The sequence below is a fragment of the Schistocerca nitens genome, chromosome 2 (assembly GCF_023898315.1).
Source record: "Schistocerca nitens isolate TAMUIC-IGC-003100 chromosome 2, iqSchNite1.1, whole genome shotgun sequence".
In the NCBI taxonomy this organism is placed as follows: Eukaryota; Metazoa; Arthropoda; class Insecta; order Orthoptera; family Acrididae; genus Schistocerca; species Schistocerca nitens.
In genome coordinates this window covers 389410746-389436031 of record NC_064615.1, presented here as the reverse complement: position 1 = coordinate 389436031, position 25286 = coordinate 389410746, and the positions used below count along the sequence as shown (strand labels likewise).

Sequence of the window (25286 nt, the reverse complement as noted above, 5' to 3'; positions counted from 1 at the left end):
CATTCTTATTTATCGAGTAACATGAGCTCTAGTACTCACAATTAAGCTACAAATTATTCTCCTGTTTGAATATTTCGCAACGGAAACGGATAACGCACATCTGACTATTAGTAATTTACACAACTCTGACTGTTCACTACGCACTGGCAATACCACATTTTCTTTCTTACCCAACGGCTTTGATCAACACGTGGCCATCGCACTGAATATGAATGGCGCACACATTATAAATTCTGGATATCATGACAACATACAATTCGAAGGAAAAGGCCACCAATCTTTTTCTTTTCACTATCTTTTTTATTCCGATAAATTCTATAACCTAAACACACCATTACATTTTCTACAACAATTGTACACGAGAAACTCCGCCCAGTGGCCATGGCCTTACATTGGTGATTCTCTACCTTATGGTCTCGTAATCATCTAACACTACAGTGCACTTTTTGGATAGGATGGTGGATCTTTTGCTATATCTCACACTTCGACTCTCACAGCCATCATCACGAAAATTTCCTCCAGACCGAGCGGTACAAAAGGAACAGGCATAACCCACTACCTCTGAACCTATCTTGCTACTCTCCCATGCAAACCACACATACATAAATTACATGAAATACACCGCACTGGCAACATGGAATACAAGGAATGGTCACAACGTTATAATCACATCACTTTCAGCTTTCCCACTTCATTTAGAATTCATCCCAGTTTCACACGACACTGCACCACTTCGTAGCTTTTCTTTCCTACTATGAACTCTGGAGGATATATGCACATCTTCCTGTGCAATGCAAGCCAAGTGGCGTTGCCGGATAGACGGCTGACTCACCTTGCTTCACTCTCAGAGTGTTATAGTTTGAATCAAGCGTCACACGGAAACATAACACGCAAAGTAATATTAAGACATATTCGTCACACACGCGAGTCCTCAACTGATACCATGGACGAGTACTTTTCTTTATCCTTTGTCTCATACACAGATTGAGACTCACACAGTACTCACCACGTAGAAGTACACGTCTCTAATTTCAAGTGCAGCACACGCCATTTCTTAAATATTTCCAGCTTATAGTACACACGCCAGTAATTCAGCTTAACTTAAGCACTCGGAAGTATTTCAACTTATTGCTACACGTAGTTTCATTGTGACCGTTGGTCACTTCCAAAGATTACTACGATCCCCTTAATATTACCTGCCTGACATTTAATTCTCTCTACAAAAGTTCCAGAAATAGAGAAATTATTATTCCAAACTACTCTTAAGTATTTCACATGCATACCATGTCTCCACTCTTTTGTCTTTTCGGAGCACACTTAAGACAGGTCTTACCAACACTAGATCCAGCTGCAGAGTGCTGTAACATGGCCGTTCTTCAGGTCATCTCGCACCTCCGTCGAGGTGGAGGAAGACCATGCTACCCATTGGTCAGCCACATTTCAGGCGCTCAAACCTCAGGTAAATTTCATCTCTTTGGTTCCACCAAAGGTGACCAAAGGACCGTCTCAAAGATGATCATACATTGAACATTCACTATCTGTGGTTAGCAGACGACTATACATTCATTCATTTCGCAGCTCTCACCAAATTGGATGTAGGGATTTATTTTGTGGGAGTGCACATGTGATCAATGAAATAAATAAATTGTCATTCTTTCATACACTGGTATCCGGATTCAGTGTATTAAGTGAAATTGAGTTATTATTACAAAAAATATGTTGTTCTGACAAGAATAACGAAGAATGTTGCACCTATTTTCAATGTCGGGCGGTACTGTACCCTTTCAATGTAAACCACACGTTACATGTTGAACCACCACACAGCGAGACCTTCAGAGGTGGGGGTACATCTAATACCCAGTAGCACGTCATCTTGCATTGATGCACGCCTGTATTGGTCGTCGCACACTATCTACAAGTTCATCAAGGCACTGTTGGTCCACATTATCCCACTCCTCAACAGCGATTTGGCGTGGACCCCTCAGAGTGGTTGGTGGGTCACGTCGTCCGTAAACAACGCTTTCCAATCTATCCCAGGCGTGTTCTATAGGCTTCATGTGTGGAGAACATGCTGGCCGCTCTAGTCGAGCGATGTCTTTATCCTGAAGGAAGTCATTCACATGATGAACACGATGGAGGCGCGAATTGTCGTCCATGATGACGAATGACTCGCCAGTATGCTGCCGATATGGTTGCACTATCGGTCGGAGGATGGCATTCACGTATCGTATAGCTGTTACGGCGCCTTCCGTGACCACCAGCGGCGTACGTCGACCCCACATAATGCCACCTCAAAACAGCCGGGAACCTCCACCTTGCTGCACTAGGTGGACAGTGTGTCCAAGACTTTCAGCCTGGGGGGTTGCCTCAAAACACGTCTCCGACGATTGTCAGGTTGAAGGCATATGCGACACTCATCGGTGAAGAAAACGTGATCCCAATCCTGAGCGGTCAATTCGGTATGTTATTGAACCCATCTGTACCGCGCTCCATGGTGTCGTGGTTGCAAAGGTGTACCTCTGCATGGACGTCTGGAGTGAAGTTGAGCATCATGCAGCCTATTGCGCACAGTTTGAGTAGTAACACGACGTCCTACGGGAAAAACATTATTCAACATAGTAGCGTTGCTATCAGGGTTCCTCAGAGCCATAATCCGTAGGTAACGGTCATCCACTGCAGTAGTAGGCCTTGGGCGACCTGAGCGAGACATGTCATCGACAGTTCCTGCCTCTCTGTGTCTCCTCCATGTCCGAACAACATCGATTTGGTTCACTCCGCGACGCCTGGATACTTCCCTAGTTGAGAGCTTTTCCTGGCACATAGTAACAATGCGGACGCGATCGAGCATTGGTATTAACTGTCTAGACATGGTTGAACTACAGACAACACGAGCCGTGTACCTCCTTTTTGGTGGAATGACTGGAACTGATCAGCTGTTGGACCCTCTCCGTCTAATAGGCGCCGCTCATGCAAGGTTGTTAACATCGTTGGGCGGGTTTAGTGACATATCTGAACACTCAAAATGACTGTATCTGTGATACAATATCTACAGTCAACGTCTATCTTCAAGAGTTCTGGGAACCGGGGTGATGCAAAACTTTTTTTGATGTATATCTGGTCTGTATATGTTTTCCAGAAACTCTATTCAAGCATTCAGATGATATTCTCGTGTGCTAGTGTTGTGTCTCTATGGACCTCATAGACGAAGAAAGTCCTATATATCCCGAAACTATGGAATTTTTGGCATTTGAGCGCGAAGTTATTCAAACATTACCGTCGTGAATGAAGAGGAAATCGAAAGGCGTTGTGCTAATTATATTCTTCAATACTTCCTGTGTAATTTACTGTATTGTTGAACTAAGAACAGTAATATTACTATTCGTCTAACTAGTTGCTTGTAGAGGTAATCAGTCTGAAGACAGCTTCTTCATCTCTGCACAACTGCTAGGACCTACAACTATTTTAACCTGCTTATTGACGTTAAATCTTGATCTCCCTGTACAATATTTTATCCCCAAACTCACTTGAAATACCAAACTGATTATTTCCTGATGCCTCAGGATGTGACCTATAAACCGACCCCTTCTTTTAGTCAAATTACGCTACAAATTTCTTCCTTCTTAATTTAATTCAGTACCTCTTCATTAGTCATACGATGTACCATCAATCTTCTGCATTCTGTAACACCGCATTGCTTAACTTCTGTTCTCTTCTTAGCCGAGTTGTCTATCATCCACTTTTCAGTTCCGTACGAGGCAAAATCACAGACAAATCCCTTCAGAAAATACTTGCTGACACATAGTAGATATTAACGTTTATTTACTATAGCTAATTCGCATTTCATATCCTCTTTACATCTACCACGCCCTTGGGGTAAAAGACGATTTGCCTGTTAAATCAGCCACAGTGATCTCCGAGAATCATGATCTTCACAGATCAGAGATAAAAAACGTTAATATGATTTTAGTAAACTGCAGGAGCATCCAAGGAGAGGTACCAGCATTAGTATAGCTTACTGAAGGTTAGAATGCACAGATAGCATTGGGAACAGAAAGCTGGTTGAAACCAGAAGTCAGTGACAACTAAATTCTACGTTCAAAATGGAATGTTTATCCTAAGGATAGGTTAGTCGGCAATGGTGGCGGCGTGTTTATTGCAGTATAAAATTCGATAAAATCTACTGATGTTATCACGGATTCCGAATGTGAATTAATCTGGGTGAAATTGAGTATCAGTTTTGAGCTATGGCAGCGCCATCTAGTGGGTCAACCATTGCGCCACCTGGTTTACCCTTCAAGCTAGACAAGTTTAGTTCTTTGTAGTTTTTTCGTTTGTAGTTTTTTCGTTTGTAGTTTTTTCGTTTGTAGTTTTTTCGTGAGATATTTGGCCTGGTCACGATCAATGGACCACCCTGTATTTGCTCAGCAAAGGCGACAGGTTACATATTTCAGAATATCTCAGCATTCAGCATCAAATATTCGGTGATGAAGACGAATATGTAGAGAACAAATGGAAAAAAATTCAAAGGCATCGTGCAATACGCCCTAGACAAGTCTGTTCCGAGTAAGGTTTTAAGGGATGGGAAAGATCCACCGTGGTTTAATAGCCGTGTTAGAAAAGCGCTACGTAAACAAAGATCACTTCTTCTCAAATTCAAGATTAGTAAAAACCTAGCTGACAAACAAAAGCTGAACGAAGCGAAAATGAGCGTAAGGAGAGCCATGAGAGATGCTTTCAATGATTCTGAAAGTAAGACATTGTCAACCGACCAGAGTAAAATCTCTAAGAGGTTTTGGTCGTATGTAAAATCAGTAAATGGGTCAAAATCCTTTATTCATTCACTCAGCGATCACACCGGCACCGAAGAGGAAGATAACAGAGAGAAGGCTGAAATACTTAATTCGGTCTTCCGAAGTTGCTTCACCGCGGAAGATCGTAACATTGTTCCTCCTTTCAATCGTCGTACGACGTCTAAAAGCCAGATATTGAGATAACCGTTCGCGGAACTGAAAAGCAGCTACACTCACTTAGTAGTGGAAAGGCGTCAGGACCAGATGAGATCCCTATAAGGTTCTATAAAGATTATGCCAAAGAACTTGCTTCCCTTCTAGCAGTAATGTATCGTAGACCGAGTGAGCAACGAGAGGTACCTAACGACTGGAAAAAAGCGCAGGTCATTCCTGTCTTTAAACAAATGGTTCAAATGGCTCTGAGCACTATGGGACTCAACTTCTGTGGTCATCAGGCCCCTAGAACTTAGAACTACTTAAACCTAACCAACCTAAGGACACTCATGCCCGACGCAGGATTCGAACCTGCGACCGTAGCAGCAGCGCGGCTCCGGACTGGAGCGCCTAGAACCGCACGGCCACCGCGGCCGGCCCTGTCTTTAAGAACGGCTGTAAGAGAGATCCACACAATTATAGACATATATCGTTGACGTCATGGAACATGTTTTATGCTCAAGAATTATGACTTTTTGGAACATGAACATCTCCTCTATAAAAATTAACATGGATTCCGCATACAGGGATCCTGTGAAACATAGGTCGCTCTGTGCCTCATGAGATCCGCAGCTTATATGGCAGTTGTTCGCCCGATTCTTGAGTATGGTTTATCAATCTGGGGTCCGTATTAGGTAGGACTGATAGAGAAGATCCAACGAAGAGCGGCGCGTTTCGTCACGGCATCGTTTAGCTGGCCATAGAGCGCCACGGAGACGTTAAACGAACTCCACTGGCAGACGTTATAAGAGAGATGTTGTGCATCATGTAGAGATTTACTACTGAAATTTCGGAACAGCACTCTTCAGGAGGAGTCAGACAACATATTAGTTCCCTCCACCCCCCACATACATCTCGCGTATTGACCACGAGGAGAAAATTCGAGAAATTAGAGCCAAGACAGAAGCTTACCGACAATCATTCTTCCCACGCTCTACTCGCGAGTGGAACAGGATTGGAGGGATCAGATAGTGGTACCGAAAGTACCCTCCGCCACACACCATTAGGTGGTTTGCGAAGCATGATGTACATGTAGATGTAGATCTGCCTCTTCCGATATAAATTTTATTACACTGCACACAGTATCCCGTGTGTGATATGACGCATTTTCCTTGGAGTGGAGACTGCGAAACCATATTGTGTAGAACAAAGATAGCAGTCAGAACTCTCGCAATACAGTAGTCAGTCGGCTACAAACCACTGTGGCGGCTACCACTAACAGATGAAGTGTGCAGCTCAGCAGGACACAGACAACTGAGGCGGCCACCTCTTCAGAATGAAGAATGGACTCACTGAGTGACCAGGAAGAGAAAGCATTCCTGCACACGGGCCACATTATCTAGCGTGACCTCTCACCTGGTTCGAATTCTGGTGGTGGATGAAATTCTTCACGATCACCAGTCTTTGCGCCAATATCCTGGATTAAATTCCAAACCACTCCACGTTTGATGAAATGAGGGCATGTGACACTGTTGATGGTGATCCATCCGCTAGACGGGGACGTTCAGCTTGGCTTTACCCCTGGTACTATTGGAGAGGAGTGCGTCATGTGCAGCACCGTGTTTCAACCTCTCCATACCCCATCATCATCATAAAACGTATACATAATACCACACTGTGCACATATCCATTACACTCTCTCATATTGAAAAAATACACATAACCACAAGGAAAGGGGCCATACAACATTTACATGAGAAGTAACGCAGTTGTGGAAGAACTTCATATTATGGAATACTACTTCACTTGGCTGCACTGTTCACAAACTAAAATTATGTACACACATTAGCATCTCTCTCTTAACCAAATCGCACGGGTATAGCGATGATTTCATGTCGCGGTAGCCACTTCATTCTACGTCGGATATTACAATAGTAACTTCACGATCAGCATACGTCGCACAGCACAATACCTTCGCGATTAGTCCATGTGGTTCAGTTCATAGTTCGATGCACATGGCGTAGTCAGTGCACAGCGGCAGGTATTTACGAATACAGTACTTTTCCCGTAAGATTGCTCTCAAACACACAGGTGTCTCGCCTGTCGCAATCTGAGAGATACTCAAACACGCACCTCAGGGACCTTTCCAACTAAGTTTCGCATGCCAGACGTCTCTAAGCTCCTAGAAACAAACGAAAGCATTGCTACCGACGAGCTATCTATAATATCAGTGTGCACTCAGCGTCAAGAGGTATACTGAGGAACTAACCGAATGAGAAGTAGCGGCTCCAAGTTTCAGAGCGCTGAAAATGGCTGGGAGAACGGTGTGAAGGTGCTGTGTCCCTGCACACATACGAACGGCTATATAGAGAGGAAATGGCACAGCCTTTGGTGAACATTGCTTGGTCCACTGCGCTCCATCACTGAGTTAAACTATTGTTATTTTAACCACATATTTGTGTGGTGTCTGCCCTGATGTCCAAAAGATGAAATGCCAATTCATCAGCTCTTTTCGAAGTTGGTGCTCGGAGGATAGAAAATTTTGTCAAGTGATCCTGTTATACAAATACGAACTTCGACTTATTACGTGGGTTTGCCAGCATGTCGATTAAGTCAATTTGGCATCGTGAATTCATTTCAGTGTGTGAGATAGGTTTCACTACAACACACATGTTCATTTTTTTTAAAAATATGGTTAATATAATTTCAGAAAAGTAACAATTGGCTCAGCAGTCACTTTATTGTACTTAAATTCAATACCACAATCATCCGAGTGCGGCTGCCATGGCCCATAGAAATATGCGTCTCTTGTATTACATTACACAGTTCATGAAGACAAACGTAATAAAGAATTTTTTGTTTTCCAGCAGACACTGGTGCTATCTGTTTCTCTTCACCTCAGATGTTGAGAATATCACATATTGCTTCAAACGTCTGTATTGAAATGGTATTTTTTTTTTTTTTTTTTTTTTTGGCAACGGTTTTTACATTTTTCACGTTACTTAACAGAATGTTACATTACTGAGTTGTTGCGTAAAAATTGTCATTATTCACTGATTCACTTAAAAGTTTATGAAATCCGTTACGTGTAACATCACCCCTTCTGATGCAAAGCTCCACAAGAAGGAACACCACTAAGGCGAGTCGCAAAGATGAACGCACATGCGCTCACGATACTCGGCACGGCGGTTAGCGGCCTGGTAACAAAATGTCATCAACAAAAAAACATGTCTGTACTTGGACGACGGATGTGGGATATTCCTTCCAGCTTTTACCAGTTCGCATGGGAAATCGAAAGTGTTGCCTACGTCTCTTGATGAAAGTTAGAAATCTATGCACTCAGTAAGAAATTTTAGGTTTTACTGGTAAATTTTAGGATTTACCAATCATCTTATTTTTACAGTAATATGTAATCTGAAAAAGAGGGAGACGGCACCTTGACATCGGTTTCAGTACGAATGCACAAATATAGTTAGAACTCTTATGGTAATCAGGATTTGCGATTAGAGAGTTTCATAAAAGACCGACGGTCTATTGTACCGTGTGCTGAGTTGAGAATTTGAATTTGTAACGGGACATCCTCCTCTAGCGTTATTTATCCTCAACATTAGTTGTCGATACCAGTATTGTTTCTCGAATCTTGGACAGATCAGTATTATCACAGTTACTTTTCTGAAAACATTCTTATAATTTTATACACAGTATGTTATATTTCAAGCCCGCATCTCGTGGTCGTGCGGTAGCGTTCTCGCTTCCTACGCCCGGGTTCCCGGGTTCGATTCCCGGCGGTGTCAGGGATTTTCTCTGCCTCGTGATGGCTGGGTGTTGTGTGCTGTCCTTAGGTTAGTTAGGTTTAAGTAGTTCTAAGTTCTAGGGGACTTATGACCACAGCAGTTGAGTCCCATAGTGCTCAGAGCCATTTGAACCATATTTCAAGCTAAAATTTAAGAAAATTATTTACTTTATAAAATATTTTAGTTTCTGTATTATAAGCGATAAGTACTAGTCCTCAATGTACAGTTCAAATAATTTTTTTAGAAATATTTGAAATTACAAATTATTGGCGCACACAGTATTTCTGCTAGTAATTACGCAACCCAACACTGTTTACTATATTTATTACTGTATTCATTTATGAAATAATAATCTAAATTAATAACGTAACGGAGGAAATCATTTATTAAGAAAATATTGTAAACCCTTTGGAATATTGTTAGTTTCCGCAGAGTGTGGGAGTCGTAAGCATGCCTCTGATGTGATCGGGCGTATTTTCATGTTTGCTGCGAACAATGTAATTTCGGCTTTGTTAATGTGAAAAATCGAAAGACTGTATGATAAACTAAAACCTAAGAAAATATATTTACGTAAAACAAAAATTCCGTAACAACAATCTTCAAGTATAGATTAATCCAAAGGGCCTAAAATGGGACGTTTCCAGCTTCAAGAATCAGACCCCTAGACAAGGACTGGAGCCAACTCTACATGACAAGCTAAGTAGTTTACTGTAACGTTCGCTCCTCTCAAATCTTCATAAAAGAGTAATGTGCACAATGGATGGAATTAGGAAGGAGGGATTAATTACAAGTCGCACAGGGACTGGGTCCGGATGGTCGAAGCGTTTAAGGCAACACATCACACGGAGCAGGAAATAAGGGTTCGAGGCCCAATCCGGCACAAATTTTCAACTTTCGCCACCGCTTTACCACAATGCCCTATGCGGCTAGCCGTCACCATTTCCCATTCACTGCCTCCGTTTCCTTCCCCTTTCATAAATTTCATGTTTATATAGCATTTTAATTGCCCTTCAGCCGAACTTATTTTTTGTCATAAATCTGAAGGAGTAACTATTTATCACAGCATTTCCTCAGTATACCTACCTTCCTCCACCTCCACCTCCACCTCCACCTCCACCTCCACCTGCACCTGCACCTGCACCTCCGCCCTCCGCCCTCCGCCCCCTCTTCCCTCTTCCCTCCCACCACCCCTCCCTCCCTCTTCCCTCTTCCCTCCCACCACCCCTCCCTCCCTCTCCCCTCTCCCCTCCCACCGCCCCTCCCTCCCTATCCCCTATCCCACCACCCCTCCCTCCCTCTCCCCTCCCACCACCTCTCCCTCCCTCTCCCCTCCCACCACCCCTCCCTCCCACTCCCCTCCCACCACCCCTCCCTCCCTCTCCCCTCCCACCACCCCTCCCTCCCTCTCCCCTCTCCCCTCCCACCACCCCTCCCTCCCTCTCCCCTCTCCCCTCTCCCCTCTCCCCTCCCACCACCCCTCCCTCCCTCTCCTGCTCTCTCTCTCTCTCTCTCTCTCTCTCTCTCTCTGTGTGTGTGTGTGTGTGTGTGTGTGTGTGTGTGTGTGTGTAGTCGCGAGTGCGAGTCTTCTAATGCTGTACTTGTTTGCAGCAAGATGTCGGCTGCGTGGTGGGCGCTGGCCTGTGTGTTGGTGGCGGCGGCCGTGGCCCCCGGGTGCCTGGCCAGGGCCAGCCTGCCGCTGGTGGAGCCGTCGACGCTGGCGTCGCTGGTGCGCGCGGCGCCGCTGGTGTTTTGCGGGCGCGTGGCGCGCGTGCTGCTGCCCAGCCGCAGGGAGGTGCTGTCGCTGCAGATGGACGGGCGGGCGCGCGTCGTCACCGCGGGCGGCCGGCCCGTGCCCGACGAGGCCATCGCCGCCGTGCTGTTGGTCAGCGTGCGCACCATGGTCAAGGGCACGCTGCCCGGGCAGCGCCCGCCGCAGGAGCCCGTCGACTACCTCTTCCCTCGCAAGACTGTCGAGGTGAGCGCTTTCTGCGTGTTTGTACACTTCGTGTTCAAAAGTATCCAGACACGCCCAAAAATATGTCTTTCATATTAGGTGAATTGTGCTGGCACCTACTGCCAGGTACTCCATTTCAGCGACCTCAATAGTCATTAGACATCATGACAGAGCAAAACGGCGTGCTTCACGAAACTCACGGACTTCGAACGTGGTCATGTGATTGGGTGTCACTGGTGTCATACGTCTGTACGCGAGATTTCCACACCCCTAAACATCCCTATGTCCACTGTTTCCGGTGTGATAATGCAGTGGAAACGTGAAGGGACACGTACAGCACAAAAGCGTACAGGCCGACCTCGTCTGTGGACTGACACAGACCGCCGGCAGTTGAAGAGGATCGTAATGCGTAATAGGCAGATATCTATTCAGATCATCACACAGGAATTCAAAACTGCATCGGGATTCACTGCAAGTACTATGACAGTGAGGCGGGAGATGAGAAAACTGTGATTTCAGAGTCGTACTGCTGCTCATACGCCACACATCACGCCGGTAAATGTCAAACGACGCCTCGCTTGGTGTAAGGAGCGTAAACATTGTACGATTGAACAGTGGAAAAACGTTGTTTGGAGTGACGAATCACGGTACACAATGTGGTGATCCGATGGTAGGGTGTGGGTGTGGCAAATGCCGGTGAACTTCATTTGCCTGCGAGTGTAGTGCCAACAGTGAAATTCGGAGGCGTCGGTGTTACGGTGTGGTCGTGTTTCTCATGGAGGGGGCTCGCGCCCCTTGTTCTTTTGCATGGCACTATCACAGCACAGGCGTGCATCGATGTTTTAAGCACCTTCTGTTGAAGAGCAATTCGGCGGTGGCGATTGCATCTTTCAACACGAACGGGCACCTGTTCATAATGCACGGCCTTTGGCGGAGTGGTTACACTACAATAACATCCCTATAATGGACTGACTGCACAGAGTCCTGACCTGAATCCTATAGAACACCTTTGGGATGTTTTGGAACGCCGAATTAGTGCCAGCCCTCACCGACCGACATCGATACCTCTCCTCAGTGCAGCACTTCGTGAAGAATGGGCTGCCATTCCCCAAGAAACTTTCCAGCACCTGATTGAATGTATTTCTGCGAGAGTGGAAGCGGTCATCAAGGCTAGGAGTGGCCCAACAATATACTGAATTCCAGCATTACCGCTGGAGGGAGCTATGAACTTGTAAGTCATTTTCAGCCAGGTGTCCGGATACTTTTGATCACATTGTGTACGTCTTAGCACAATGTCAACGAAAGCACGGAGTGTGAATTCCTGTATCCGTATCGGGGGAAATTATGTACCTTTATTTCATAGTCGAGGTACTTGTCGCACTGTAACGCAAGGCAGTCAATGGCCGTCTCGCGAAACTCCTGGGGTGGCGTTGTGAACCAGTTCCGAGCGCATTGCTTGACATCTGAGAATTGTTTTCCTGTCACGATCTTGTTTAGCTCATCAAAATTGTCATAATCAGTTATTGCAGTGCGTGTATTGTTCTGATCACAATGCTCTGCGGCGTCACAGCCGTTACGAGAAACATCAAATGAATTCGCAATTGGAAATACGTATTACCGTTGGCTATTGAATAGTAAGCGGGAAATCCGGGTTCGAGTCCCGGTCCACCACAAATTTTCGTTGTCGTCATTCCATTCAACAACCGACGGTAGTCCTTATTCGCAATAGCGATTTCATTCGAAATGTCATAATGGCGGGAAGACAGATCCGAATTGTATGCAAGGTGTCTGAAGACCTATTTCAATGAATGTCACATCTTCTTCAGTACGTTTACTGCATAGCGTCCTGCACTGATGTGGAGCACAATGAACCTGCAGATGAGGTGCCGCGATCTTAGCGATTTGGTTACTTTGCAAATGGTGGTCAAGTTTTCTGAGTATCGCTGAGCGATCACCGTCGTTCCAGGCTGCAGGAAGTCTGTAAGAAAAGGGCCATTTCGCTCATAGAGGAAGGCGACCATAACCTTTCCCACAGTTCAGTGGACAGCTTTGAAATGCTTCGGTGGCGACATTCCTGCGTACTTCCACTAGAGACTTCTTCGTTTTAACTTAGTTTAGAAGTGACGACACTATGTGTCTTCTGCAGCGACCACTGGTGACAGGAAGTCATTCCCTTCTTTGACATAACGCTTCGTAGAGAGAGAGAGAGAGAGAGAGAGAGAGAGAGAGAGAGAGAGAGAGAGAGAGAGACACTGCATTGACTGTGGGGCACCCAATGGAAGGCAGTTTGTGAGATCAGTCTGACGTTAATGATGGTGTGAGCACTTCCAGTACTTCGACGCCAACAGATGCTGCCGCTACTTACTGGTCGTCAGTAACGGTGGCTTACTCCTTCCGAACATTGGGATTGGTTGTACAGTGGGGTGTTACAGAACGTGCATCGTTGACCAACGACATCCATCCTTCTCTTCATCACTTGGTTCACGTCTTGAACCTTCAACGAACGTACATTGTACACCGTACACTTGTGCCACACTAAACTCCTTTGCTCTTCTTTTAAAGCCTCCATTTAAGTACGAATGAGTGGTAGTGTCAGCATCGACACTTACGTTTCATGCTGATGAATAATGCGCAGGCCATGAAATATACTACTCATAGTAACTGATGCTCTTTTGATGTTAATTGCAGTAAGGTAGCTATAAAGTGCTACCAATGGTTGATTGCAATTAGCGCATTTCGTACGCGAGTTGTAGCATGCAGTCTGGTAAGTGCAATTCAGCACAAACTCGTCGCAATAGGAAAGTGTTTGGCAAACAAAAATTTATCAAGGTACCCATACTGATTAAACACTTGCAGCAAATATTACAGTCCTATTATCCAATCAAAATGTGGAGATAAGCACTGTCTGATTCACAGTGGAAACTGGAAGGGAGGATATATTCTTTCGATATTAGTTTTTTGGACTGACATTTTGTGTTAGTCCAAGCGTAAACGAAACACTCAACATACGCGACACCGACCAATTCTCGAAACCTCCTGACGGCAAAACTATGATCTGAACCCGGATTCGAACCTGGGACCTTCGCCTTTCACGTACATGTGTTCTACCGGATGATCTATCCAACCACAACTCACGACGCATCCCTTACAATTCTAATTCCGCCAATATTTGTTCTAACTTCCTAAGTTAGCCCTGAGGACGTGTTGTGAGTTTGTACAACAATTTCCTCTAACAGGTAAGAATCCCAGACCAGCATACATTTTTACTCTGACAGGAAGTTTCAAGTCATCGCACACCCCGTTGTAGAGAGAAAATTCGTTCTGAAAACCAACACCCGTTTTTATATAGCAAGGCACAAGAAACAATACAGACTTTTGTGCATTCAGTCCTTGGAAAATATTGTGAAACGATCCTATATCATTATATTGCAAAAATTTTCCACTCTCAAATCAGGACCCACGTTCGTAGTGGACGTCTTTTGATTAATGAATGGTGTAGTAGGAGTCACGTACGATGGTGAAACTTCCTGGCAAATTAAAACTGTGTGCCGGAACGAGACTCTAACTCGAGACCTTTGCCTTTCGCGGGCAGGTGCTCTACCATCTGAGCTACCCAAGCACGACTCACGCCCCGTCCTCACAGCTTAACTTCTGCCAGGACCTCGTCTGGTCACGTACGATGACGGTTGAATTTAGGCTAGTTCTGCGCACATACGTCACGTATGCTCCGACAGCCAATGAGCGTTCAGTATGTTTTCTCTGCTGTTAAATGCCGTAACTAATGCGAGTATTAAACGTGATCGTAGCGAGGTGTTTAGTGGTGGTAAGCGATAAATTCCGCGTAAGTAGGCGAGAGACATAATTTGCAGGAATACGCTTTCTTCCCCCTCCCCCCCCCCCCCCCATGAACCATGGACATTGCCGTTGGTGGGGAGACTTGCGTGCTTCAGCGATACAGATGGCCGTACCGTAGGTGCAACCACAACGGAGGGGTATCTGTTGAGAGGCCAGACAAACGTGTGGTTCCTGAAGAGGGGCAGCAGCCTTTTCAGTAGTTGCAGGGGCAACAGTCTGGATGATTGACTGATCTGGCCTTGTAACATTAACCAAAACGGCCTTGCTTTTCTGGTACTGCGAACGGCTGAAAGCAAGGGGAAACTACAGCTCTAATTTTTCCCGAGGGCATGCACCTTTACTGTATGGTTAAATGATGATGGCGTCCTCTTGGGTAAAATATTCCGGAGGTAAAATAGTCCCCCATTCGGATCTCCGGGCGGGGACTACTCAAGAGGACGTCGTTATCAGGAGAAAGAAAACTGGCGTTCTACGGATCGGAGCGTCGAATGTCAGATCCCTTAATCGGGCAGGTAGTTTAGAAAATTTAAAAAGGGAAATGGATAGGTTGAAGTTAGATATAGTGGGAATTAGTGAAGTTCGGTGGCAGGAGGAACAAGACTTTTGGTCAGGTGAATACAGGGTTATAAATAAAAAATCAAGTAGGGGTAATGCGGGAGTAGGTTTAATAATGAATGAAAAAATAGGAGTACGGGTTAGCTACTACAAACAGCATAGTGAACGCATTATTGTGGCCAAGATAGACACAAAGCCCATGCCTACTACAGTAGTACAGGTTTATATGACAACTAGCTTTGCGTATGATGAAGAAATAGATGAAATGTATGATGAGATAAATGAAATTATTGAGGTAGTGAAGGGAGACAAAAATTTAATAGTCATGGGTGACTGGAATTCGTCAGTAGGAAAAGGGAGAGAAGGAAACATAGTAGGTGAATATGGATTGGGGGGAAGAAATGAAAGAGGAAACCGCCTTGTAGAATTTTGCACAGAGCATAACGTAATCATAGCTAACACTTGGTTCAAGAATCATAAAAGAAGGTTGTATACCTGGAAGAATCCTGGAGATACTAAAAGGTATCAGATAGATTATATAATGGTAAGACAGAGATTTAGGAACCAGGTTTTAAATTGTAAAGACATTTCCAGGGGCAGATGTGGATTCTGACCACAATCTATTGGTTATGATCTGCAGATTGAAACTGAAGAATCTGCAAAAAGGTGGGAAGTTAAGGAGATGGGACCTGGATAAACTGAAAGAACCAGAGGTTGTAGAGAGTTTCAGGGAGAGTATAAGGGAACAATTGACAGGAATGGGGGAAAAAAATACAGTAGAAGAAGAATGGGTAGCTCTGAGGGATGAAGTAGTGAAGGCAGCAGACGATCAAGTAGGTAAAAAGACGAGGGCTAATAGAAATCCTTGGGTAACAGAAGAAATATTGAATTTAATTGATGAAAGGAGAAAATATAAAAATTCAGTAAATGAGGCAGGCAGAAAGGAATACAAACGTCTCAAAAATGATATCGACAGGAAGTGCAAAATGGCTAAGCAGGGATGGCTAGAGGACAAATGTAAGGATGTAGAGGCTTGTCTCACTAGGGGTAAGATAGATACTGCCTACAGGAAAATTAAAGAGACCTTTGGAGAGAAGAGAACCACTTGTATGAATATCAAGAGCTCTGATGGCAACCCAGTTCTAAGCAAAGAATGGAAGGCAGAAAGGTGGAAGGAGTATATAGAGGGTTTATACAAGGTCGATGTACTTGAGGACAATATTATGGAAATGGAAGAGGATGTAGATGAAGACGAAATGGAAGAAGATACTGCGTGAAGAGTTTGATAGAGCACTGAAAGACCTGAGTCGGGATTAGACAACATTCCATTAGAACTACTGATGGCCTTGGGAGAGCCATTCATGACAAAACTCTACCATCTGGTGAGCAAGATGTATGAGACAGGCGACATACCCTCAGACTTCAAGAAGAATATAATAATTCCAATCCCAAAGAAAGCAGGTGTTGACAGATGTGAAAATTACCGAACTATCAGTTTAATAAGTCACAGCTGCAAAATACTAACGCGAATTCTTTACAGACGAATTGAAAAACCTGTAGAAGCGGACCTCGGGGAAGATCAGTTTGGATTCCGTAGAAATGTTGGAACACGTGAGGCAATACTAACCTTACGACTTACCTTAGAAGAAAGATTAAGAAAAAGCAAACCTACGTTTCTAGCATTTGTAGACTTAGAGAAAGCTTTTGACAATGTTAACTGGAATACTCTCTTTCAAATTCTGAAGGTGGCAGGGGTAAAATACAGGGAGCGAAAGGCTATTTACAATTTGTACAGACACCAGATGGCAGTTATAAGAGTCGAGGGGCATGAAAGGGAAGCAGTGGTTGGGAAAGGAGTGAGACAGGGTTGTAGCCTCTCCCCGATGTTATTCAATCTGTTTATTGAGCAAGCAGTAAAGGAAACAAAAGAAAATTCGGAGTAGGTATTAAAATTCATGGAGAAGAAGTAAAAACTTTGAGGTTCGCCGATGACATTGTAATTCTGTCACAGACAGCAAAGGACTTGGAAGAGCAGTTGAACGGAATGGACAGTGTCTTGAAAGGAGGATATAAGATGAACATCAACAAAAGCAAAACGAGGATAATGGAATGTAGTTGAATTAAATCAGGTGATGCTGAGGGAATTAGATTAGGAAATGAGACACTTAAAGTAGTAAAGGAGTTTTGCTATTTAGGGAGCAAAATAACTGATGATGGTCGAAGTAGAGAGGATATAAAATGTAGACTGGCAATGGGAAAGAAAGCGTTTCTGAAGAAGAGAAATTTGTTAACATCGAGTATAGATTTAAGTGTCAGGAAGTCGTTTCTGAAAGTATTTGTATGGAGTGTAGCCATGTATGGAAGTGAAACATGGACGATAACTAGTTTGGACAAGAAGAGAATAGAAGCTTTCGAAATGTGGTGCTACAGAAGAATGCTGAAGATTAGATGGGTAGATCACGTAACTAATGAGAAGGTATTGAATAGAATTGGGGAGAAGAGAAGTTTGTGGCACAACTTGACTAGAAGAACGGATCGGTTGGTAGGACATGTTTTGAGGCATCAAGGGATCACAAATTTAGCATCGGAGGGCAGCGTGGAGGGTAAAAATCGTAGAGGGAGACCAAGAGATGAATACACTAAGCAGATTCAGAAGGATGTAGGTTGCAGTAGGTACTGGGAGATGAAGAAGCTTGCACAGGATAGAGTAGCATGGAGAGCTGCATCAAACCAGTCTCAGGACTGAAGACCACAACAACAACAACAACAACAACAACGCTTGCTTCAAGCGGGAAGCACGAGCTTGCGTGTGTCGAAACCGCTTGGCACCGTCAGCAACGCAAACCCAGTCCGTGCCTCGAAATGCGCCAACCGCCATCTTTCGCGAATCGGACTGTAGTGAGTGCCCAAAGAGAAATGGAATGTTGCTGAGAACTTCTTTGCGTCACACAAAGCGTGACCTTCATTAGTATTGAGTATAACCGCAGCCAGAAGGATGCCAGAAAACTTACGGGCGCAATGAAACTATTGCCGATTTTGTCTACCAAGAATTTTCTTCTGTCACGATCGTAGTCCAGCGGTGATAATTTTTAAATTCCCAAAGAAAGGCGTGAATTTGATCTCCGTAACGGTTAAGGAATTTACATTGCTGCCAGGAAGCAGTTTTCATTCCGCTTTTGAGTTGAATTGAAGCTCTACGTTTACGTTCGTATCGTCTCCACTTTCGAGAGAAACCACTAAACAAATGGAATGGCGATGTGTAGCCTACATGTTCATCCAATATTGTCATCCAGTAACATCATAGCCAAAGGATGGATGTAGCCTGCTGTACAGTGGAATGCAATTCCATGTATTTTAGCTTAGTTCCATACTATACCTGTGAATCCGGAGTTCGGATCACTTACACAAAGTATATCTTAGACAATGAAGTGCAGCACAAGGTCTGTATGTAATTAATAATACAGAAATAAAACTGTATTTTGCGTTAGTTTCATTTTTACTCGTTTCACTACGTGTTTCAGATCACAACATCGCGAACACCTGGAAACGTTTGTCGTGAAATACTCAACACAACAAATTCATGCGGAGAGTTGTGTATATATGTAGCAAGTGTTATTGGTCTTTTCGAAAGCCTCTCATATCTCATTCTGGCCGCTCGACGCGAAAAACAATGACATGATCATCAATTAACACAGTTTATGTAAACTACAAGTGAATCCTCCTGGCGTTGTCTGTGTCACTGTATAAACCCGATGTGAATCTTGTAAAAGTTTCGTTAATGTGTAATATTGTTTTATTTATGCATCCGGTACAACGAAGTACGATACGTTAGTTATTCGTAATACCTCAGATCCTCAGTGCTCCTTGCACGTGATGAATACTGTAAGCCAGTGGCACGGCAGATCTCTTTGTTCGATAATGTGGTAGGCCACCCAACTTCCAGCGAGAGAAACTCGCCTCTGTAAATGACGTGACGGATGCTTTTAGTGAACACCATACATTTTTGCGTCAGAGAGGCTTTTCTTTCATACATTTGCTATAAAGAACTTTACATTTTGCCCACCTGCCACATACGGCGTGTTGCTGCAGGCCATTACAGATTGGTATCAGAAATTAATTAATTAGCCTCTAAAGCAAAACGTACGTGGGCCAACTGGAAAGTTCGTGGTGTCGGTGGCACGCATGGGAGAACACTACCCCGCGTAACGGGCGGCCACACAAGCCTTTTATCAGAATGGAACCAGCTAATGCACTCGCACTCGTCCCTGAGAGCAGAAACAAAATTCCGCTGCGTAACGCTGAAACCGTGTGTTCTCCAAAATCAGATATATAATGAACAAATCATCTTTTTGTAGAATTTACGAAGGTAACGCCTCGAAATCGTGATCACTGATCAGTTAAATATATATAGCGTTATGGTTACTTGCCTCTTAATAGCTTAATACAACAGGAAAAATATCTGTTCACGTAAAAATGGAAAACGCTGCAGAACGATAAAAATAAGCCTGTTACGTAATGAAGGAGTTATAAATATTTATATTTGCACTGTTGATTTTAAACTCGGGAAAACTGGTGTTATTGGACTACCAATTAACCTTCAATAAGTTCAGCTGCTAACATCTATTATCGAATATCAAATTAAATTTCGTTTTCATTTGGACTAAAAATATCGTGACACGTTATTTCGAAGTATGAAATACGTTCATTTCACGTATCTCTTACGTACAGCGCTACAACACGCTGCTTCCGATAGGTGCAGCATGAAGCAATGTATGTAGTTTGTGTTTAACTACAATGCAGAAGAACTGCATTGTGTTGGAGGACTCAGGTATTACAACGTCACAATTACAGTTTTTCATTAAATATATATATAGTCATTATTAACACAGGAATCTGACAGGAAATCACAAATTCTAACCGTAAAATTGAGCTCACAGGCGAGTCGTTTGCGAGGTTACGGTTACTAGGCACCACTGACTCAGGTGTGAAGTGCAGTCCGAGTTAGTATAGACAGGACGAGTAATGTAATATGGTTGGCTCTTCGTATTAGTTCTGTGATCAACCAGCCACATTTATACCATCAGTATGCTTTATTAATACTCTTAACATATGACTACGAAATCAGCAGATACTATCTATTGGAGAAAGCATATGAATTTTTTTATGAGTGAGGCTCTAGATATATGACCGTTGATTTATTTTTAATAAGACGGACTACTCGTACAGCAGAACCACTATACTGAACTAGGACACTGATGAACCAGCTGTTGATTGCCCAACAATTCAAAATCTTTCTGTCCGTCCATCCTTAAATAAGGTGAATATGCAGTCCTTATCTATCCTTTTCGCCTCTTGAGTTTCCGATGTTTGCAGAAAATGCTGTAATAGTTCTCAGTTGTGACAAATACTCCAGACCTGAAATACTCACTTACATTTATTTAATTTTTAGCTTTAATATCGTCTGTTTAGTCGTGCTTTGCGTCGTCAAATGTTATCTCAAAATCCCTATATTTTGCTGCACTCTTCTTGTGTCAAGTCCCTTTCTCTAAAGATGGTTGACTTACGATGCCCCTCTAATTGAATAACCGTTCCGAAAGATCAGTATCTTCAGTAGAATACCCATCGTTAGCGTTTCCATAGTTAAGTATGTATTTGTTCTTCGTAGTAACGATGGAAGAAGCCATGAAAATACGAGAGTTTCAGCTGATTCAATAAAGCAAAATCCATTCGTCAATACTTAAATCTGTCTACTGTGTAGATAGAAGAATTCAAGAACAATTTAGCAATTACTTTCCTAGAAAGGATGATCGGTGCAGGTTCTCATAATAGATGGGCCCACCGGAAAGCTCAGTAAGTTTTTCAGTTCGGTACTAATATTATTCTTTCAGGAACTCAAATCGGCCCTTTGCAAGCAGCGTATTTTTGCCCACCAGAAAATGATGGACAATATTAGCTTAATTAAACACGAAATACTATCTTACACAAATTTCTGTTCATTGAAAATGCAGCATTTACAGTTTCCATGTCCCCCGAAACTGATCAGTGCGTTATCATTCCGCTTTTTACAATAGTCTTAATTAGCAGGTATTGTCGGTTATACTTGACAATACACTCCGCCCTTATTATGTAACTTCTCTTGAAATATTGTAATGTTGTTGCTTAATTTTGTTTTGCTAGCGGTGCTGCTATTCAAGATCATAAAAGTGGGTTAAAGCTGTGAGCTGTCTGGGTAAGTTAACCTTGCATTACTGAGCAACTGTTTCACCAGGTATCCAGTCTAGCTTACCAAATGCCCAACCAGACTAACATTATTTATAATCTTTTAATCGTCATACGACAACCGGTGATATATATATATATATATATATATATATATATAAGAGAATTTAAATAAAAAGAAATAAATCAGTTTATATTTGGAAATTTATTTTAACATTGATCATTGAAATTTCAGCATATTAAACTTGAGTCATAACTAAGCTGGTGCCTTATTTAGGACTGTGAAAATGTGAGTTTGTAATCTTACGGAACACATCAAATACGGATCCAAGATTGGGAGACTACATACAACACTGCATTCATAAAATAACACACGAAGAACGTTGTAACATATCCAAGAGGAAATTAACCACAACCAACCAATTCAATTTTCACCCAAAGAAGTTACGTTCGTAGCACAATCCTGTCCGTCATGTAATTACCACACACTGGTATACTAAATTCATACTAACTCTCTGTGAAATCTTCCCGAAAAGAATAGCTGAGGGCTACTTTGATGATTACACCACATGCTTCACGTGGTCAACTTGGTTTACACAACGAGTGTAACTCCACAATAATTTTGATAATTAAAATAAATTAGACTGAAAAGCAATTTACAAAAGAAAAACCTCGAACTGGTTACTAACGTCTTACTATTAACCTGATGGGTCAAACAATTGTATAAGCACGTGGTACTGGTCTCACAAAGTACACCCCACGTGGGTTGAACGTAAAGAAAAGTTGCTATATTCAAAAATATTGTCAAGACGAGACGTTATAATCTCACGCACATTCGCATTTAAGATTGATGATCTTAGTTAGAGTTACTGATCAACACGTGGTTCCACTTTACTCACAAAGTAGTGACAAAGCAACTACTGGAATATTCTGAACTGTACACTCGAATCACACTGCGTTGCAATTTAAGATAACATTAGATATTTTATAGCTAAACCTGAAATAAAGGTGATTAAATTTTCAGTTAGGCTAACTTAAGAAATCCATTGTCCTACGGACTTAGCAGACACGCGCTTAGCCGGAGATCTTACCACTTCAGACGCTCGCCGCGGACAGACTGACCTGGGCTCCTACAAAGGGTGCTTCCGTATACAAAACGGAAGTGACCAGAGAGGCAGCTTCCTATACCAACATGACAAGGGACGGACGGGACCATACTAAGGATAGAAACCTCTTTGCTTTTAGAAAGCGTAGCTACCTGTTCCGACGTTGGTCCTACTGTTCTCTGGCAGACAGACTTGTCTGCTACCATCCAGCATGCAACTAGAAATACATTTGCTCATTCATCCTCTCACACAGAAGGGAAGGGGGATGACAGTATCTTATCATATACAGTATATAAAAGAAAGCAGATGTAGGTTCCGTATGAGACTGTGTGACATGAATTACATATAGACTGTGTTTTAAAGTGTAGTAGTGTGACAACAGATTTAAGAAATTAACAAGAAAGGAATCCAACAGAGACCTTTCAATATTAAATTTCATATATTTTATTTTGAAACACGCATGCCATGAGGTAATTCTGACAATCATGGTGAACATCGGAAAGTTGGATGATGAACATAAACTTCACTTCTTAGTGTCAATTAACCCATCACTTGCTCTATGTGTTTGTACCAAGTGAACTTAGATTTGCGTCGGTTTCTTGAGTATAATGTAGGCAGAAATGCAGAACTATCTGATATTTCAGTAAACGAGAAGGATAAACCACATCAGATCCAAATTCATGTTGGCTAGTGTGTCGACATTAGTTTGGCGTAGCGTAGTATACTCGTTCACTTCATCGTACTAGTTTGTAATATTATATTGAGGAATGTAGGAGACACTAAAATATCCTTATTCAGAGTTTTTTGGTTTCCTAAGTACTCACGCTTGCCTTTGACAATCTGCTTCGTCTCTATTAATACAACAATTTTTTGTGAAATCTTCATAACAGGTATTTCAATAACAGCAGTGATAGTAACTCACTTTCTCATGAATATAAAACACGCAAGAATAGAATAGCGTGCCAACATTTACTTCGATATGCAGACTCCTCACTGTGACCACTGATGTCTTGTCCTGTTACTGTCAACACCGATGGTCCACCAAGAGTGTGTGAGGTAACACAATAGTGATTATTAAGTATTGCTACATTTGTCATTTGTTGTGATCCTTTTCTTTTTGTTGTAATGAGAGATGAGCCTGTTTATCGGTCGTTGAACAAATCGCTGCATGCTGAATTCCCGATCATGCAGAAGGTTACCTCCTTGTGTCACTTTCGTTTTGGCAGATCGTCGAGGCAAAGCGCAAAGCATAGGTACAGTGTCTGCACGCAGGCCTTAGTTCTTCCACTCTCGGAACAACCCTCCAAAATCAACCAGTAAAGTGAGCACATAGTCTTGTACACGCCGCTTGGCGCCTCTCTGTTCACGATAGCGCACTTCCAAACCGGGCAAGTTTCAACGCCTTCAGCCGTACACAGCCGTACCGATTCAGCAGAGGAAAACTGACCACGTCGTAAATGCGGACGACACACGGCCCATAAATAGTTGGAGCTTACCTCACACTGGAGTCAGTAGTTGGAGCCCGCCAGCTGGGATGGTTGCGGTTCGAAGAACAGTGCCGGTAGGGTGGCTAGCCGAAGCACCACCACGCCATTGAATGCTGCTTCTGGATGCTTCTGTATCTGTCGAGAGATGTGCTCGTTGCGTCTTACTGGAGTTCGATTATCGGACACTGTCCGAGACCACCGCATCCTACGCAACAGCTCCGTCGCCCCGACGTGGAGCTAACACGTACTGTAACGACCGCCGGCGTTGGAAGGCATCACCGTTGCCTGACACACTTGTTTTCTCTATGTTGCCCACATGTACGGACACATATGCCGTTATATTACACTACCTGGCACACATTTTGTAATATTTTTGTAATGGCACTGGTGCTGAGGCGTGCCAGATGCGAGACATAGTGTCTGTTTATTGGGAGACAGTTATTTCTGCCACTGTGTGGTACATCGAAAGTGTAAAGTTGTGCACTATGTGCTGAAATAAATGACCCAGTCTGTGGTAGAACACTTGCAACGACTGAAGTACACGTTTCTAGCCTTCAGTTGATTGCTAGTAACGCGCCCTTGTAAGGAAGCGCTGCCCTTTTGAGCGTCTGACTGGCTAACAATAGAGAACAGAGACTCTGAAATTTTGGGGGGAGGGGGCGAGGCTTTGGTGAGCCTATGCGGAGGAAACGTATCTAGTACGAGTGAGTGCCCTAAACAGTGCTAAATTTAATAATGTTCTATCTAAATTGTTTGTATTTATTATTAAAAGTTAAAGTGCTGTATCCAACAGCAAAACTCGAATTAAATGTTTGGTTTTAACAACCTGCCCATATCATCACGTTTTCGGCATGATGACGAGTAGAGATTTTGTAATGTCGTATTACCATCGCCTTACTAACACACAGAATCGCTGTGTTTTGTACCATGTGCACTAACGGGAAAGAAAGTCCCAACGCCAAGGAGTTGCGCAACATAAAGGAAAGTTGGTAGGCATGTTTCTACATCTATTCAAATTTCAGCTCAAACACACAAAAGTGGCACTAGTAGTGCTACTGTGAGGATGAAAATCAGGTAAGCTTTAAATACTCGCTATAACGGCCGTTGGCGTTCGTTATCTTTGAGATAAGACGTAGTGAGCTGGTGTAAGGAATGCCTTAAGGCCGGCAAAGACGTTATTGTCACCACCTTGCTGAATTTGAATGAGGTCATGCAATAGGTGTATGAGAAGCTGGATGTTCCTTCTGCGATATTTTTCTTCAATATATGGCGGGAATGTAGCCACTGTTCATGATTAATGGTAGCGGTTGTCAGGAGTCGCAGGAAGACCGGGCTCCGCACTACCGAGATGTACGACCATGACTGTCGACATA

At 43.2% G+C, this 25286-nt stretch overlaps 1 protein-coding gene across 1 annotated transcript in view; it reads left to right on the top strand.

The window, feature by feature from the left end:
* The window catches only part of LOC126235043 (uncharacterized), a 164125-nt gene that overhangs the window by 92410 nt on the left and 46429 nt on the right, over nucleotides 1-25286 (top strand). The window contains exon 2 of the mRNA XM_049943778.1: nucleotides 10350-10712. Coding sequence (XP_049799735.1) covers nucleotides 10350-10712 — 363 coding nt within the window. The remainder of the gene's footprint in view (nucleotides 1-10349; nucleotides 10713-25286) is intronic.